Source organism: Muntiacus reevesi, chromosome 2 (assembly GCF_963930625.1).
Source record: "Muntiacus reevesi chromosome 2, mMunRee1.1, whole genome shotgun sequence".
NCBI lineage: Eukaryota > Metazoa > Chordata > Mammalia > Artiodactyla > Cervidae > Muntiacus > Muntiacus reevesi.
In genome coordinates, this window is record NC_089250.1 from 143,004,142 (window position 1) to 143,023,761 (window position 19,620).

General features: G+C 43.7%; 1 protein-coding gene across 4 annotated transcripts in view; it reads left to right on the forward strand.

Moving 5' to 3' along the window:
• Positions 1–722: 722 nt before the first annotated feature.
• Positions 723–19,620, forward strand: part of CNNM1 (cyclin and CBS domain divalent metal cation transport mediator 1) — a 65,875-nt gene continuing 46,977 nt past the window's right edge. For all 4 annotated transcript variants that reach the window (XR_010661549.1, XM_065923071.1, XM_065923072.1 and 1 more), the window contains exon 1: positions 723–3,258. Coding sequence is in view for 3 of the 4 variants with exons in the window: in XM_065923071.1 (XP_065779143.1) it covers positions 1,695–3,258 (1,564 nt within the window). In the remaining variant the exon portion in view is untranslated. The remainder of the gene's footprint in view (positions 3,259–19,620) is intronic.

Consider the following 19,620-nt stretch of genomic DNA (forward strand, 5'->3'; position numbering starts at 1 on the left):
TGAACAGTAGCCCACCAGGCTCCTCTGTTCATGGGATTCTCCAGGCAAGAATACTGGAGTGGTTTGCCATTTCCTTCTCCAATGTAATAAAATACTACCTAGCTATAAAAAGGAATGAACTATTGATAAACAGAGCAACATGGGTGACTCTCAACTGCATAAGTAAGTAAAGGAAGCTAAAGCCAGAAGGCCATATTCTGTATTATTTCATTAATATGACATTCTGGAAAATAAAACTATAGGAGACAACAAATCAGATCAGTAGCTGCTAGATAATAAATAGAGGTGGTTGGGGGGGGCGGGGAGGGGGCAGAGTTAACCACAAAGAAAAAGAGTGAAAGTTGGAGGATGATGGCAGTATTTTTTTCTTAAATATTTATTTATTTGGCTGCCTCCGGTCTTAGTTGCCACTTGTTTCATGTGGGATATTGTGTTGCACCCAGTGAACCCCAGAGTGCATGGGGTCAGTAGCTAAATTATGCTGGCTTAGTTGCTCCGCAGCATGTGGGATCTTAGAACCCACGTCCTCTGCATTACAAGGCAGATTCTTAGCCACTGGACTGCCAGGAAGTCCCCATGGCACTAGTATTTACTGTGGTCATTAAATGAACATATGTCAAAACTCACAGAATAGTACACCAGGAGATGAATTTTACTATATAATTTTTTTCAAAATGCATAAAAGTAAAATAAGGTAACAAGTCCATGGTAAGTTCAAACAATACAAGGAATTCAGTAAAAAGTCTCCCTCCCAGCTCTTCATGGTGATAGAATAGTTCTGCATTTTGATTCAGCAATGATTATATAAATCTATACATTCAGTAAAATGAGACAAAACTCTTCAGTGCCAATTTCCTGCTTTTGGCATTGTATTATAGGCTTGCTCCCCTGAGTTGAACACTGTTTACAAATTTCTTGTGTATCCTCTGCATATTAACTCTATTACTTTATATATGTATATGTGTACATAAACATTTATACGTACATATTTTTAATACAAACAGTAGCATATGACACACTCTGTTCTGCACCTTGATATTTTCAACTATTACTTTGGAGGTATTTCTATATCACAAACACGTGGAGCCACATCATTATTTTTCCTGCTGCATAGTATTCCATCACACAGTGGAATCATAGCTTAATTCTACAATTTCCAATCAATGGACACTGAGATCTTAAAAAGGATTTAACCTAAGTAATCTGTAAATTTTTAAAACATGAAAGGTCAGCTGAAATTGAGACAAACACAGATTCAAGACTTGTCTCCAGAATATCTTTTGACCAGGAGGGGGAACGCAAGAGGCAGGAGGAGAGGCGAAATGCTGGGAAATTTCCCTGGCCAATCGTAAAGTGGAAGGACCAGCAGGAAATTACTGCCGGGTAGGAGTTCGCCCAGGGGCGCCCTAATGCTCTAGTAGGAGGCCATGCTCCAAGACCAGCTTTCCCTAGGCTGCGACTCTGGGTACCCAAGCGGGTCGGGGTCACAGTGCAAAGATGCATGACCATCTCCAGCTTCCCGTGGGGACCCACGGCCCGGGCTGGGTCTGAACCCACACGGCCTCCGGCTCACGCGCGCGGGGGGGCGTACACGTGGTGACCTGCCCGGGGCCGGGTTCCCGGCTTCGGCTCCTCCTCCCTCCAGCTCTCTTTCGGCTTTCTGCAGTATCACGTGCAGCCGCGCCGGGTGCAGGATGGCGGCGGCCGCTGCAGCGGTGGGTGTCAGGCTCCGAGACTGCTGCAGCCGGGGCGCTGTGCTCCTGCTCTTCTTTTCCCTATCCCCTCGGCCCCCGGCCGCCGCCGCCTGGCTACTGGGCCTGCGGCCCGAGGACACCGCCGGAGGCCGCGTGTCCCTAGAGGGGGGCACCCTGCGCGCCGCGGAAGGCACCAGCTTCCTCCTGCGAGTCTATTTCCAGCCCGGGCCCGCGGCGCCCGCGGCGCCGGTACCTGCACCCACCTTTTCCCCGGGGGAGAACAGCACCGGCGACTGGGCTCCACGACTCGTGTTTATCGAGGAGCCTCCGGGAGGGAGCGGCGCGGCGCCCAGCGCTGTGCCCACGCGCCCCCCAGGGCCGCAGCGCTGCCGCGAGCAGAGCGACTGGGCATCGGACGTGGAGGTCCTGGGGCCCCTGCGCCCCGGAGGCGTGGCGGGCTCAGCCCTAGTCCAGGTGCGGGTGCGGGAACTCCGCAAGGGCGAGGCGGAGCGAGGCGGCGCGGGCGGTGGCGGGAAGCTCTTCTCCCTGTGCGCCTGGGACGGGCGCGCCTGGCACCACCACGGCGCCGCCGGCGGCTTCCTGCTGCGCGTCCGCCCGCGGTTGTACGGCCCCGGCGGGGACCTGCTGCCCCCCGCCTGGTTGCGGGCGCTCGGAGCACTCCTGCTGCTCGCCCTGTCTGCCCTGTTCAGCGGCCTACGCCTGAGCCTGCTCTCGCTGGACCCGGTGGAGTTACGGGTGCTGCGGAACAGCGGCTCGGCCGCCGAGCAGGAGCAGGCGCGCCGAGTGCAGGCCGTGCGCGGCAGGGGGACCCATCTGCTCTGCACCCTGCTCCTGGGCCAAGCCGGAGCCAACGCGGCCCTGGCGGGCTGGCTGTACGCCTCGCTGCCGCCGGGCGTCGGCGGCACCGGGGAGGATTACGGCGACGCGGGAATTCACTTCCCGTGGCTGCCGGCGCTCGTGTGCACCGGCGCGGTGTTCCTGGGCGCCGAGATCTGCCCCTACTCCGTGTGTTCGCGGCACGGGCTGGCCATCGCCTCGCACAGCGTGTGCCTGACCCGGCTTCTGATGGCGGCCGCCTTCCCCGTGTGCTACCCACTGGGCCGCCTGCTCGACTGGGCGCTGCGCCAGGAGATCAGCACCTTCTACACGCGGGAGAAGCTGCTGGAGACGCTGCGAGCCGCGGACCCTTACAGCGACCTGGTCAAAGAGGAGCTCAACATCATCCAGGGCGCCCTGGAGCTGCGCACCAAGGTGGTGGAGGAGGTGCTGACCCCCCTCGGGGACTGCTTCATGCTGCGCTCCGACGCGGTGCTGGATTTCGCGACCGTCTCCGAGATCCTGCGCAGCGGTTACACGCGCATCCCCGTATACGAGGGCGACCAGCGGCACAACATTGTGGACATTCTGTTTGTCAAGGACTTGGCCTTCGTGGACCCCGACGACTGCACGCCGCTCCTCACTGTCACCCGCTTCTACAACCGGCCCCTACACTGCGTCTTCAACGATACCCGGCTGGACACGGTGCTGGAGGAATTTAAGAAGGGTGAGCATGTGGTCTATCTCCTCCCTCCACTCCTCCCCCCTTTAAAATATTGGAGTGCTTGCGTGCTCAGTCGTGCCCGACTTGGTGCGACCCCCGCATGGACTTTCTTAAACACGTGAGGCTTCAGGTACCCAGAGCAGCTTCTCTCCTATGGAACCAAAAACTCGAGGAAGGTCCTACCGCATGGCTTCCTGGGTCTTTTCATTGCACTTCTCTCTACCTTCCTTGAGGCTCATTGAGTTCCTGCCTCTTCCCCTTTATGTGGTTCACAAGATTCACTGCATGCCTCATTCATTCCATTCCAGTATTTTTTCAGGGCCCACCAATTGTCAGTTATTGTGCAGGTAGGACTCAGGGGCTAGTCCTTGGTGGACACATAGCGCCCCATTGCAGGAGAAACCTCTAAAAGTTCCTGTAACAAGTGTCTTTGCCTTGAACTCTGCGCTCTGGGTGGAAGTTCACAATTTCGTATTCCAAAGCAAACTCCATTGCTGGACAGCTCCAGCTGCTGACAATGTATTTCTTACTAGGAGCAGAAATTTATGTTCTCCAGAGCTTTTTTCTGGGTCCTAGTTTTGCCCTTTGAATCACACAGAGCAAGCCCCAGGCATCTTAGCTATTCTTCCCCCATATTGATCTTTCCATCAGCTATGCCTTGGACACAGACCAAGTACCCAGGTTGGAGATTAAAAGTTAACTAAGGCAGTGACATCCTTGGACTTCTGGAAACTGTGGTCTCATGAAATAAAGTAGATCTAGAGCTGAGGAAATATTCTGGTAAAGGAAACCACTAAAAAACTTGCATATCCAAATGAATGGGGTTTCCTTCAGAGCGATCACATCCCCTGCCCTTGTTGTCATGCCTGTAACATGTTTACTACATGTCTGGGGTTTGCCTTTGGAAACTATCTTCTGAGGTTGAGAATGATTCACTCCAGAAAAATCAGCCTGGAAACTTTAGGGCTGATCCTCTTGACATTACAGTTTGACTGGTCCCCCTAGTTAACCAGTTGACCCAGAAGGACCCTGGGTTGTTTTTGAAAGTCACATCTACCTTCACGAGTCACCATTGAGAGCTTTCAGAAGACCATCTCACAGACCCTTAAAGCAATCGAAGAAATGATTTGAAAACAGTGACACAGTTAGAATAAGTGTAGAACCTCCCAGAATTTTGAAAGAGGCATTCATCTATACATATGAGTTGGCATGTTTATTGAAAACAAAACAAAGCAAAAAAATAATCCCTTGACTTTAGAATCTGCTTGCAAATGTAGCTCCGTGTGGCTAGCAGAAATCTCACTTTACTGCGTGTTTCTGATATATTTTTGTTTGTCAAAAATTCAATCTCATTACCTATTTTATCAGCACAGGTACTCTTTGTATATGAAGAATTTGCATTCAGAGAGAAATCTGTGGTCTTCCTCCTGCCACAATATTTTTAAACAAGTAAAATTGTATTGAATATCAAAACATAACCTGAGAAGGAGGAAAAAATCAAAAAAGCTACTTTCAATCTCAGATTTGGAGAGAGAACAATCCTACATTTTGTGTTGGTATCATGAGAAGGGAAAGGAAATGTACATATATTGCAGCTGTTTTAACCCAATCTGGGCTACTATCTCACCCTCTTCGATCTCCCCCCAATCCTTCCATGACTCAATCCCACTGCACTTGGAGGTTCATCCATCCAGTCTCAGTATTTTTCTGACATTTTGTGTACCCTCCAGAATGGAGTCTTGGTTCTGGGCATAAAAGTTATGAGAATTTGTGTTAGTTTACTAGGGTTGTCATAACAAAATACCATAGACTGAGTGGCTTGAACAACAGAAATTTATTATCTCATAGTTCTGGAGGCTGAAAGTCCAAGATTAAGGTGTCTTCAGGCTTGATTTCTTCTGGAGCCACTGTCTTTGGCTTGCAGATGGCGGCCTTCTTGCTGTGCCCTTACATAGTGGCTGCTTGGTGTGTGTGCTCTGGAGTCTCTGTGTGTGTGTGTGAATCTCTTCTTATAAGGACACCAGTCAGACTGGATTAAGGCTCACCCTTGTTGTTGTTGTTTGATCGCTAAGTCGTGTCCAATTCTTTTGCAACCCCATCTACTGGAGTCCACCAGGCTCTTGCAAAGGATTTTCCAGGCAAGAATACTGGAGTGGGTTGCTATTTCTTGCTCCAGGGGAATCTTCCCAGCCCAGGAATTGAACTCTCGGCTCTTGCGTTGGCAAGTAGATTCTTTACCACTGAGCCACCTGGGAAGCCCTAAGGCTCACCCTATCAGCCCCTTTTTAATTTAACCACCTCTTACATGTGATTGGGCTTCCCCAGTGACTCAGATGGTAAAGAATCCACCTGCCGGTGCAGGAGACGTGGGTTCAATCCCAGGGTCGGGAAGATCCCCTGAAGAAGGGAATGGCAGCCCACTCTAGTATTCTTGCCTAGAGAATTCCATGAATAGAGGAACCTGGTGGATTCATGGGCTCTCAAAGAATCAGACATGACTGAGCAACTTTCATTTTCTACATGTGATAGTCAAGATAGTGTTCATTGTCATGCACTGCTAGACAAGATTTGTTTTTATTGAGGTATAGTTGTTATACAATATTATATAAGTTTCAGGCATATAACATAGTGATTCACAATTCTTAAAGATTACATTCCATTTATAGTAATTGTAAAATATTGGCTGTAGTCCTTGTTTTGCACTATATATCCTTGTAGCTTATTTATTTTATGCATAATAGTTTGTACCTGTTAGTCCCCTACCCCTATGGGGCCCCCTCTCTCTTTTTTCTCCCCACTGGTAACCCCCAGTTTATTCTCCATATCTATAAGTCTTGTTTCTTTTTGTTATATTCACTAGTTTGTTTTATTTTTTAGATTCCACATATAAGTGATATCATACAGCATTTGCCTTTCTCTGCCAGACAACATTTTTAACGAAATTCCTGGGAACTCATTTATTCATTAATTATTTACTGGGCATCTATTTAGAGCTAGGGAACAGGGGAGACAATAAGATTGCCCTAAGAAAGATAACAGTCTCCAAGGGAGGACAGTGTTAGAATAAAGGCAGTCTCCTGAAGCAGAAATTGTGCCTTTCTAACCACTGTATCTCTGGCACCTTGCACTGTGCCTCGCACATATTAGGCTGCTTGAAAAAGTCAGTTTTGATCAGATATGAGTCTTGTTGCAGAATTTCTAAATCTGGTCTTAAAAAGGCCTGGTAGTGTTCTATCAGCAAGTGGTTAGTTTGCAATTAGGTAGATCTCCAAAGAGAAGCAGGTAGTTACACCAAGGAAGATATTTCCACGCCCCCTTAGAACCTCCCTCCTTCCTCAAAGTGTGGTCCATGAACCAGAAGCATGGGACTCACTTGGGACCTTTATAGAAATGCAGATTTTCACGCCTCACTCCAAATCCACTGAATAAAAATCTGTGTTTTAGCAAGTCCCCAAGAGACTCACGTGTACATTAAATTTTGAGAAGCATTGCCTTATGAGATTCTTATTAACAATGATTGGGGGACTTCCCTGCTGGCCCAGTGGTTAAGACTCTGAGCTTCCAATGCAGGGGGCCCAGGTTCGATCCCTGGTTAGGGAACTAGATCCCACATGCTGCAACCAAGACCTGGTGCAGCCAAATAAGTGAATAAATATTAAAAAAAAAAAAAAAACAATGATTGGTAGCCTCCAACTAATAAAAATAAATGGAGAAAAAAAACAATGATTGGTAGATTAACTTAGAATAGAATAAATATAAGGTATAATTATTAAGGTAGGTGTTCTCTGACTCCAAGCCATATAATACAGTGGTCATTTTTTATAACAATTCTGTTTCCATCATAGGTTAGGAGAGGAAAACTGAATTGAACTATCTTTCTTTACTTTTAAAAATAACATTTTAGTCAAGTCATAACAGCCCTTCCATTTACCTCACTCCCTTGTACTTCAGGTAATTTAACCGCCTAAAGAAACCCCGTAGGAGGTAGGAGAGGAAAATGGTCATTTTAATAGGAACAACAGTTACCATTAATTGAGCGACAGCTCTACTAGGCACCATGCCAAGCTCTTTATATACACAGAACAACCCTCCTGGGTAAGAATTATTAACTCCATTTTACAGATGAAGAAACTAGAGCTCAGACTGATTACATGACTTGCTCAACTTTCCAGAGCTAATAATTGCCTGAATCATGATTGAACCAGATTGAAGGACCCGAAAGCCTATTTTTTCCCCACCACACGTCTTATTCTACTTCCCATCCCCAAACTCCTGCCATCCAAAGAGTTCAAAGCTGTTCTTTCACTTCAGACTTGCTGCCCATGATTCACCTCTTGTTTCTGCAGGTTGGAAATGTAGCTTTTTATAATTACATTAATTGCTAATATGCATTTTACAAAAAATTTCTACCTCTTTTATCCGTAAAACAGCTCTGCAGGTGTAGGTGAGGACCATAAGAATCAGAAGAGTTACTTGCTCTGCCTAAGATCATCACTCACCTGGTTGGTATATTCCAAGACCTAGATTCAAGTGTGGGTCTTGTGACTCCAAAGTTCATATCCATTTAAGATTTTCTCTATACATTTCTTAGGAGTTCCAAGTCTTTAGAAGTGGGGGAAAGGAAAGCAAGCATGCTAGCTTTACAAAATGGAACAATATTTCTCCCCACTAGACTGTAAATTGCTTGAGGGCAGAGAATGAATCTTACTTACTTTATGTGCTCAGAACAAACACAGTGGCCCTCGTGACTACTTCTTCTTGTTGTTGTTTAGTCACTAAGTCATATCTGATTCTGTGTGACCCCATGGACTATAGCCAGCCAGGCTCCTCTGCCCATGGAATTCTCCAGGCAAGAATAGTGGAGTGGATTGCCATATCCTTCTTCATGGGATCTTCCCAACCCAGAGATCAAACCCACATCTCCTGCATTGGCAGGCAAATTCTTTACTGCTGATCCACCAGGAAAGCCCTGGCCATCATGACAAGACATTATTCAAATATCATTGAATAAATATTTATTGAATAAATTATCTTAAATGGCTGATTTCAATTTTATTTCTGTGTTTGAGAGAGGTGAACTTTAAGTACAGAATAATTAGTGTTGTTCCATTGACCATGACCAATCTTTCCTCTTCCCGGGTTCTCTACCCCAGTTAGCGGCACCACTGTGCCCACAGGCTACCAGGCTAGAAATTCTCTCCTTCCCCCCACCCTCATCCTATTAATCACTGTCTGCCACAGTGATTTCAGGCTGCCACAACAGATGTCAAATTGATTGGCTTAAACAACAGAAATTTATTTTCTCACTTTTCTGGAGGCGAGAAGTTCAAGATCGAGGTTCCAGCTGATTTGGTCTCTGATAAGAGCTGTCTTCCTGGCTTGCCGACAGCTACCTTCTCACTGTGTCCTCACGTGGCCTTTCCTTAGTGCACATGCACAGGGAGACAGAGAAACAGCTCCGGTCTCTCTTCTTCTCATGAAATTATCAATTCTTTTGGATTAGGACCCCACCCTTCTGATCTCATTGAACCTTAGAGGCCCACTGGGGGTTGGGGCTTCAACATGTCAATTTGGAGAGGGGAAAGGACACAAGCATTCAGTCCATAATAATCTCCTAAGTCAGCCCCATATTTGAACAAAGTCTGCAAAATTTTGCCAATGTTGCATATTTCTTTTATTGAATACCTATGCAAACCTTAGTCCACTATTTATTCTGCTTAGGTTATTCTTTAATTTTATTCAATAAATAATATTGTGTAGGCACAGTGGAGATTACTACCAATAGGACCCCTGTCTGAATGGAGCTTTCATACTAATACAGGAGACAGAAATTAAACAAATGAGATAGGAATTAAGAGCATAAGCTTTGGTACCAGACCGCTCTGGGTTGCATCCTAGCCTTGGGCAATTTATATAACTCTTTGTTTCATTAGGGTAATAATAGGATTATTTTTTACTTTTTTTATTGAAGGGTAATTGCTTTACAGAATTTTGTTTTCTGTCAAACCTCAACATGAATCAGCCATAGGTATGCATATATCCCCTCCCTTTTGAACCTCCCTCCCATCTCCCTCCCCATCCCACCCCTATAGGTTGATACAGAGCCTCTGTTTGAGTCAGGATTATTTGATATATAAAGATAATATTAAGACAATATTGCAGCTGCAGCAAGACAATATTGCATAATACAGCTCATTTAGTAACTGTCATATAATAAGTGCTAAATAAATGTTAGCTCTGTTACTAAATATAAACACAAATCTATTACATACTCATTTGTGCAAATGCCTCCTGAGAAGTTCTACATCCTCCAATTTTTTTTTTTTACCTTCAAATCCATCCTCTCTGGAGCCAATAAATAAGCCCTGGTGTCATCATCCTCTGCTTCAAACACTTCTGCAGTCCTCCCCACTGCCTGCAGGATGAAGTCTAAGCTGTGCCCTTAGGACCTGCTCCCAGCCCTCCCCTGCAGACTCATCACTCCCACAGCTTTATGCTCCAGCAAGGCCAAACTTCATGGCCACACTGTGCTATTTCTTGCCTTTGTCCCTTTACTCATGCTGTCCTCTTTGACAGAAACATACATCACCCGACTAATCCCTACTCCAGGCAAACATACTGGAGTGGGTTGCCATTTCCTACTCCTGGAGATCTTCCTGACCCAGGGATCAAACCCTGGTCTCCTGCATTGCAGGCAGATTCTTCGCCATGTAAGCCACCAGGGAAGCCCAATTCCTACTCTAGCCCCTCCTTTAACACATAGCACAGGGGCCACCTCCCCTGAGAAACTTGTCCTGTAAACCTCAGCTTTGGCCAACTTAATTAATTCTTCAGTATCTCCATTATTGAATTAATGGGGTATTATAGTATCTGTTGAAAAGTGTCACCCATCCATATAAAGAGCATCTGGAGGACAGAGGCTGTCATATCTACCTTTGTAGCTGTAGCACCTAACAATGGATATGACACAGTAAGTTTTCAATAAGTCTTTATTGAATGACTGAATGAATGACTGGAAGGAGTTAATGACTAGAAGGGATCTGCAGAGCTCTAGTAAATGAATCATTCATTATCTTCAGTCCAGTCACTTTGGACCATGCAGAAGGACAAAGTCAAAGTTTAAAAGTTAGGGGGAAAGTGTTATGTATTTGTTTCTTTGAGCTTCCCTGGTGGCTCAGTGGTAAAAGAATCTACCTGCAATGCAGGAGCCAGGTTCAGTCCCTGGGTTGGGAAGATCCCATTGAAAGGTTGTTGCTGAACCATAAGACGCCGGGATTCTTGGCCTCCAGAGGAGACGAATTCAATCCGGGGCCAGAGACGAGGCTGGATCGCTCAGAGCTTTTGTGTAATAAGGTTTTATTAAAGTATAAAGGAGATAGAGAAAGCTTCTGACACAGGCATCAGAAGGGGGCAGAAAGAGTACCCCCTGCTAGTCTTCAGCTGCATGTTATATAGTCACTAGCAGTCTGTTAATGAAAAGAAAGGAATGTCTTAAAACTCAGAATGGCACCAGGCCCCTCATCCATAAGTTGCATTTTGTGATAATTTTGGCACCAGATAATTCATCCCAGGCCATAAAACGATTGACTTGAATCTTGTAGAAGGGCAGATTACCAAACAAATAGTTTCGTTTACACAGATTAGGGGAACAATATCTGAGTATAACATACTGGTCTGTCAAGTAGTTTCCGAGCCATTTGGTGGAACTTACAGAGTCTGGGGTAGGTGCATAGCACATTAACATAGCTTAAGACAAACATTTCCATAAGAAAAATGTATTGGTTAACTCAAGGTTTTGAGAATAGTTAGCTTCAGGTGATACCAGGTGTCATGGCAACACAGTATTTTAAGAGAAACCTCCTTTTAAATTTGTATAGAGAAGGAAAAAAAAAATATCGCCAGTTTGTTTCCTTCTGCCACTTAAGAGAGATAAAAATGTCTGACACTTGCAGCCTATTTCCTCCGTTTGGAGACCCCTGGCCTTCCTGCCTGTTACCCTCTCACCGTGATGGAGGGTGTGGCAACCCATTCCAGTACTCTTGCCTGGAGAAATCCATGGACCAGAGGAGCCTGGCAGGCTACAGTTCATAGAGTTGCACAGTCAGACACGACTGAAGCAACTAAGCAGCAGCAGCATTATGTTTCTTTACTTTTTTAGGTAAAATTATTTAGCCCTTTTCAAACACTGTGCTAAGAGTTGGGTATATGAGACACAATCCCTCCTCTCAAGAAGCCTTCAGCCTAGTGAGAAAATAGCTTTCCCTTTGAAAAGCTAGAAGGCAGCCTGGACTGGTCTTTCCCCCCAACTTCCTACAATGTTACATTTCACGAGTCATAGCTTAGCATGTAAATTATGTGGATAAGACAGACCTATACATAAATCATTAAAGCAAATGTGAAAGTGAAAGTCGCTCAGTCATGTTCGACTCTTTGCAACCCCATAGACTATACAGTCAATGGAATTCTCCAAGCCAGAATTCTGAAGTGGGTAGCCATTCTCTTCCCCAGGGGATCTTCCCAACCCAGGGATTGAACCCAGGTCTCCCACATTGCAGGTGGCTTCTTTACCAGCTGAGCCACCAGAGAAAGCAAAAATGAAATAACAGAAATACTAATATGCAATGAGACTATGGAGAAGAGAGTGATTATGATAGAGTTATTTTGCTTTTACAAAATTTTTACTAAAGTTTTAAGTTTCTATACTTATTCACTCTAGAAAATTGAAAACTGTAGAACAAAGCATGAAAATCACCAGAAGATAATCATTCTACTGTCCTGAAATAATAACTTTTAATATTTTGTCATGTTAAAAATATGTTGCATACAATAACAGCATTAATCAAATTCTTAAACAGGAAAAAAAGAAAAACCCTCTGGTCTTTCCTTCTTCCAGAGATCAAATATCCCATTCTAATCCGAAGAGTGGTTTTTTGATGAGGTGGTATTATTTTCACAGTTAGTCTCCTTGAGTTGAGTTCTATAATTTGGGAAAACTAATTCATAAAACACAGCCTTAGAAATTTATTGAACTTAATTTCTAAAGTTTACTCTTCTATTTATTGCATTGTTTTTAGGAGATAACTAGTCTTGTATAGATAACACAGGGAAGGAAAAAAGCTTTGTTCCAAAGTTGAAGGCCTCTGGGTACTATAGCTCCAGTATCTAACTTGGTTAAACAATATAGCTCTGTCTTCCTAAACAAAAGACAGCAAAATCCATGTAATGTTGGGGTACTCGATCTGTAGGCAAGCATAGCCATCTAAAATTATGTAAATGACCTATTGCTATTTTCAGACTCGGCCTTTGTTCATTGATTGATTCATTCATTCATTCAATTAATATTTATTGAATTCCTGCTTTGAGCCAGGCACCTGGGTGGGACTTGGGAATATAGACGTGAATTAGAAAGACATTGAGCAGCAATTATGGGGCTGAAAGAGGTCCACTTCAATTTTTGGTCTACTGCATATGATTTGTTCCCTAAAGAACATCCAACCAGCCAGTAAGTGCTTCTGGCACAGACACACAGTGTAATATTTTCACTGGGGAATAATCTGAAAAGTCAGTGTTTTGCTTCATCACTCCAAATTCTATTGTGAGCTATTTTAGCAGAAAGAATAGTCATCCCACTGTTTAATTCTATAAAAAGCTACCAAAACATGAATGCTCCTTTCTTTGTCTTCTATAAGAGAAAATAAAAAGTTATTTCACTCAAAGTTATATTTCACTGATATAATTAGAGGTAAAATACTTTAAAATGTGTTAAACAAAAAAATAAAATAAAAATAAAATAAAATGTGTTAAACATTTGCTAAATAATAATTAGTAAAACTTAGAATAAGATGTTTACCTTCTAAACAATAATTAGAAAAACAGTAAACAAAGCATAGTCTATCATATCCAGGGAGGAAGAACAAAAGAAAACAAGGAAAAGTGAAAACAATTAATTCTACAAGGTGCTAAAATTGCTGATTTATATTTCTTTCTTTGCAACTTTTCATTATGATTGTTTTAATATTGCTATGCAGTAGTCTTCTTTTTCTCTTAGCCTAGCAGTAGATATACCAGCTAACAAGAGAATCTGAACTGAAAGGAGCACTGAAAGACCTGAGAGAGAGTCTAATTCACACTTTTTTTTTTTAGATTTACTTATCCTTTCTAGGACATTAACAGCCTTTGTTATGAGTCTCTGTTTATATCTAATCTAAACCCCACAGACTGCAGTCAAGTTCTGTTTCCTCTTTTTATCATGTTTTGTGGGTCATCTTTTACTTGAAGGACATAGTAGCTTACCTCGATTCTATTTTTTAACAACCAGTTACACTTGGTCATGTTTCTGGCTCCCTTAAAGCATTTGGTGTCTCAGGGCAGGGGGTCTGTAGATTTTTCTATTGTTGTTCGGCCACTAAATCATGTCCAACTCTTTGCAACGCCATGAGCTGCAGCATACCAGGCTGCCCTGTCCTTCACTATCTTCTGGAGTTCATTCAAACTCGTGTCCATCGAGTCGGTGATGCTATCGCACCATTTCAACCTCTGTTGTCCCCTTATCCTTTTGGGTTCAATCTTTCCTAGTATCAGGGTCTTTTCCAAAGAGTCGGTTCTTCACATCATGTGGCCAAAGGATTGGAGTTTCAGCTTCAGCATCGGTCCTTTCAATGAATATTCAGGACTGATTTCCTTTAAGATTGACTGGTTTGATCTATTTGCAGTCCGGGGTACTCTCAAGAGTCTTCTCCAGCACCACAATTCAAAAGCATCAGTTCCTCTTTGCTCAGCCTTCTTTATGGTCTGACTTTCACATCCATATGTGACTACTGGAAAGACCAAAGCTTTGACTATGCAGACCTTTGTTGGCAAAGTGATATCTCTGCTTTTTAATACAACTGTCTAGGTCTGTCTCAGTTGGTAAAGAATCTGCCTGCGATGCAGGAGACCTGGGTTCAACCCCTGGGTTGGGAATATCCCATGGAGAAAGGAAAGGCTACCCACTCCAGTATTCTGCCCTGAAGAATTCCATGGACTGTATAGTCCATGGGGTCGCAAAGAGTTGGACACGACTGAGCTTTTACTTTTTTTTCACTATTTTTTTCACTTTCACTTTTTCAGGTCTGTCACAGCTTTCCTTCCAAGGAACAAGCATCTTTTAATTTCATGGCTGCAGTCACTGTCCTCAGTGATTGTGAAGCCCAAGAAAAATAAAATCTGTCACTGTTTCCACTTTTTCCCCTTCTATTTGCCATGAAGTGATGGAACCAGATGCCATGATCTTAGTTTTTTAGTGGTGAATAGATTTTTCTAGTACTCTCATAAACTGGTTTACCTCTAGGCCCATATTTAGAGATTCCTGGACCTTTAATAACAATTTCAGTCCTCTATTTCCTGCTGTCTATTCCTTTCCAAACTAGATTCTTCTCAATTCTTCCTTCCATTCTTCCCTTCCTCCCTTCCTTCCTTTCCATATGAAATTATTCTCTATGAGGCCTCCAGTCTTCCTGGCACTTGTAGTCAAGTAAGGAGATACACACTAATAATAAATAATTACAAAGGAAGACAAGTGATTTGAAGGAAAAGTATAGGGAGCTCTGAGAGTATATAACAGGGGGTCCTGACCTGGTCTTACAGGTTAGGATAAACTACCCCCTGCCCAAGTGATATTTGTGCTGAATCCTAAAGGGTGGAGAGGAGTTCACCAGAGCTTTCCAGGAGAAGGGAACAGACATGCAAAGGCTCGGCGGCAAGAGGGCCAAGTGGGTGTCCTGCAGGGTTCCTGGGCCATTTGACACCCAGTGGGGAAAGCACCACCTCTGCCGACCGGTCTTCTTTCTATCGATGTTATCAGAATGCTGGGCTACCAGGGCTCTGGGAGATGGATATGAATATAAATATCCAAGAGCATGAGAAGAGGAAGGGCCCTGATGGAAGTGATACAGAGCAGCCTGGGGTACAGACAAGGGCATCCAGACAACATCTATGGGTAATGGGGTGGCCGAGGGGGATTGGCTGCTAGGGAGAACTGATTCCCTGGAAAGATCTGGGAAAACTTCTCTGAGGAAGTGAATGAAGAGGGACTCTGATACGCAGTTATGAAGGGAAAGAACATTCTAGCTGAGGCAGGAGCTGGAGCGAGAAAAGGAAAGGGAGCCGAGAGGACCTTCAAAAGCTGTTAAAGCCGTGATTATACTGTTGCTTTTCTTCCAGCAAAATGGGAAACTAGGCAGATTGAGACGTTTGTCAAACATAATTTATCTTCTCTCCAAGTGCCAAAACTGTATGTTTTAACCATTTTTGGTGGTGATATTTCTAAAAATGTTTTATGCCCATTCCTGCCTGCCTTAATAAAGGATCCTAAATATAACAACCTTTTCTTGATGACGCATGATCATGGTCATGAGAGTGTAGTTATTTTATGCTGCATTATAAATCAGTTCTCTGCTCTTTCATTTTTCTCTATCCTCTACTGTCAGCTGCTAGTTCTTTTTGAGTAAGTCTCAAGCTAATCCCTGTCCCCACCTCGCTCATCACAAAATCATTCTATTTAACTGAGAAACCAGGTAAATACACAGGTTGGGAATCACATGCCTGATGTACAATAGGCTTCAATAAATATTTGTTGAATAAATGATTAATTAGGCTTGGACTGGGAGCCTCAGGTATGGGGTTGGTGTTCAGACCTGGAATAGTTCCTCCTGAGACCAGACTCAAAACCGTGCGAAGTCACCTCCAGATAATGGGTGGTTACACTGCTATTTTTGTAGTGTTGCTTAGCAAACCAGACTGCCAACCAGCTTAGAGTCTAGTGACTAACAACTATTTTCTTCATGCCCTGGTGATGCTGGTTACCATGGTGTTCTGGGTGACATGGCTGGCTTTTTTTATAATTGCATTTTAGTGGCTTGAGAAATTTTTCTGTGATAAATGCATTAATTATTTCTGATGAAGTAGGGCAGGATTACTACAAAGTACAGACTTTTAAAAAAAAAAACTAGAAAAAGGGACTGCTTTGCTTTTCCAGATTAAGGTGATTGCTGCAGGACTGGTAGGATATTTTTTATGTTGCTCTTACTGATTTGATAAAAAGGGATTTGATTTGGCTGTATAAATTTTTTTTAAAGTCTAGCTTGTGTCAAGGTAATATTTCTTATCTTATTCTTTAATATTAAAATACAAAACTTAGGAGTTCAAGCTCCTTTGTAAACTTAAGAGGCTATAATTATTGGCACTGTTAAAATTTCGGTATGTCATATATCATCACACCAGAGGAGGACATGACAACCCACTCCAGTATTCTTGCCTGGAGAATCCCCATGGATAGAGGAGCCTGACAAGCTACAGTCTGTGGGGTTGCAAAGAGTCTGACATGACTGAGTGATTAAGCAAAGCACATCTCATCACAAAGCACCCTGTTAAGCCAAACTGGTTTTGTGGCCCAGAACTGTTTAGTATAGCATTTTAGAGCATGAAAAATGACCTTGGAGATCACCTGATCCCATCCTTTAATTTTTTTGTAATTTTTATTTGTTTATTTATTTTGGCTGTGCTGACTCTCTGTTGCCATGCTTCTCATTTCGGTGGCTTCTCTTCTTGGGGAACACTGGCTCTAGGCATGTGTGCTTCAGTAGCTGTAGCGCACAGGCTCTAGAATGGGGGCTCAGCAGTTGTGGCGTAAGGGCTTAGTTGTTGCAAGGCATGTGGAATCTTCCCAGACCAGGGCTTGAGCCTGTGTACCCTGCATTAGCAGGAGGATCTTATCAACTGCTGCTGCTGCTAAACCATTTCAGTCGTGTCCAACTCTGTGCGACCCCATAGATGGCAGCCCACCAGGCTCCCCCATCCCTGGGATTCTCCAGGCAAGAATACTGGAGTGGGTTGCCATTTCCTTCTCCAGTGCATGACAGTGAAAAGTGAAAGTGAAGTTGCTCAGTCATGTCTGACTCTTTGCGACCCCACGGACTGCAGCCTACCAGGCTCTTCCAGCCATGGGATTTTCCAGACAAGAGTACTGGAGTGGGTTGCCATTGCCTTCTCCGCTTATCAACTGTACCACCAAGTAAATCCCCCCGTCCTTTAATTTTAAGGCAGAGAAAGCTGAGGCCCAGAAAAGACAAATTATAAAAATAGCAATGATAATCCGTTATAGTTGCAAAGCATTTACATTTGCAAAGATCTTTCCAAACAGTAATTCATTTTGTGCTCACCATGCATGTGAAGTCAGTAGAATTTATCCCCATTTTGTTGAAGAGGCACATGGGATCTGGAGAGACAAGTGTCCTGTTCAGTGTTAGTGACTGAGGCAGAACCAGAAGCCACATCTGTGATTTGCTGTCTCAGACCACGGAAGCACAGCCAGACATAGTCACAGGAACCTGGACTGTTCTGTTTACTAGCTGTGTGACTAGGGCAGGTCACTCCACCACTCCAAATGAGGCTTACCTTCCTTCTTAAAATGACAATATTTTTAAAATGGCAATATTGACCCTACTTTGTAAGATTAACATGAAGGCTAAAGATAATGCTTATATAGTACTTAAGACACTCCCCGTTTGCCTTTCACCTCACTGATCTAGTTAAATGAATTCTATCTAGTTAGTTATTTTGTGTAACAAGTGCTTTCCCTGATTCAGCCCATATGGAAGTCATTGTATATAATAAGAAAATAAGAACGACAGTTGTTTACCTTGGATAGGGCCCAGAGACCAAATTGATTGTGGAAATTTCCTTACATTTCTTTTATCCTGTCATCAGTTAGGTTTCCTTCTGTATCACTGTGCCCTTCCTCAGACATCCCAGACAAATAAAAAAACATAATCTACAAACAAATATCATACCAGATCAATGAAAGCTCTTAAAGCTGCAGTTCAGTTCAGTTCAGTCGCTCAGTCGTGTCCGACTCTTTGCAAACCCATGAACCGCAGCACACCAGGCTTCCTTGTCCATCACCAACTCCCGAAGCTTACTCAAACTCATGTCCATCGAGTCGGTGATGCCATCCAACCATCTCATCCTCTGTCATCCCCTTCTCCTCCCGCCTTCAATCTTTCCCAGCATCAGGGTCTTTTCAAATGAGTCAGTTCTTCGCATTATGTGGCCAAAGTATTGGAGTTTCAGCTTCAGCGTCAGTCCTTCCAATGAATATTCAGAACTGATTTTCTTTAGGATTGACTGGTTGGATCTCCTTGCAGTCCCAGAGACTCTTGAGAGTCTTCTCCAACACCACAGTTCAAAAGCCTCAATTCTTTGGCACAACATATTTTGACAGAGTTAGTGGGAAAGAAGGCAATGTATATACCCCAAGCCATGGAGGCCTCTAATGGCAGGAAGAAGAGTTCAAGGCAGGAAGAAGAGTTCAGAAATGACCTTCCCTGGTTATCCATCCATGTTACTGAGATGGGGAATAACCCCATGAATGTAGTGTTTGGGGGAAGTCAATCTGTTTTTACTGGATTGGATTGATTACAGCAGAAAAAATCAACAGGAGGACTTGGTAGGATATTGGTGCAATTCTCCAGGATACAATGAGAGTATGGAAATTAACAACTATATACTTGCAATTGGAAAGAGGGAAATATGAGGCTTCATTGCCTTCTGGACACTCCTTCTCAGTCTCTTTTTCTGTTCCTCCTACATCATATTCACTAATACATTGTCAGCACTTAGGACAGGACCTACCCCTATCAGACACTCAAATATCTGTTGCTTGAATGTTGCATTTCTATAACCTCTGAAAGTTGGGAGTTCCCAGGGCTGAGAAATAAATCTCTTTGTCTTCTCTTACTCCCTTTGTTTATTTCATTCATTCTCCCAAAGATCACCAACCTAAATCAGACTTAAATTTCTAATTGACATTTGACATCTCCACTTGGAGGCTTAAAAGGCATCTCAAACTTCAAACTATCCAGAATTGAACTTCTGCTCTCTTTGCTAAATCTACACCTTGCACAATATGCCCCAACTCCCTAAATTGCAGTTCCATTCTTCTAGTTTTTCAGGCCCAAACTTCTCTGTTTCTCTTGCCACACGCCCAGTCCATCATGGGTTCTGCTTTCAACATATATAGAGAATCTGTCTACATCTCACTACCTCCAATACACTCTGGTCCATGCTGTCAGCCATCTCTCATTTGGATGAACACCAGAGCTGTGAGGTCTCTCTGCTTCCACCTCTGCCCACTTTGTGTCCACTCTTCAAACAGCAGCTGGAGAGATTCTTTAAAAGAACGTAAGTCCGATCATATCACTTTTTTGCCAAAACCAAACATACACACAAACACAAAACTCTACAATGACTTTATCTCACCCAAAGTAGGAGCCAAACTCCTCACAAATACCTTTCAGGCTCTATCTATCAAAGTGGCAAATACCCCAC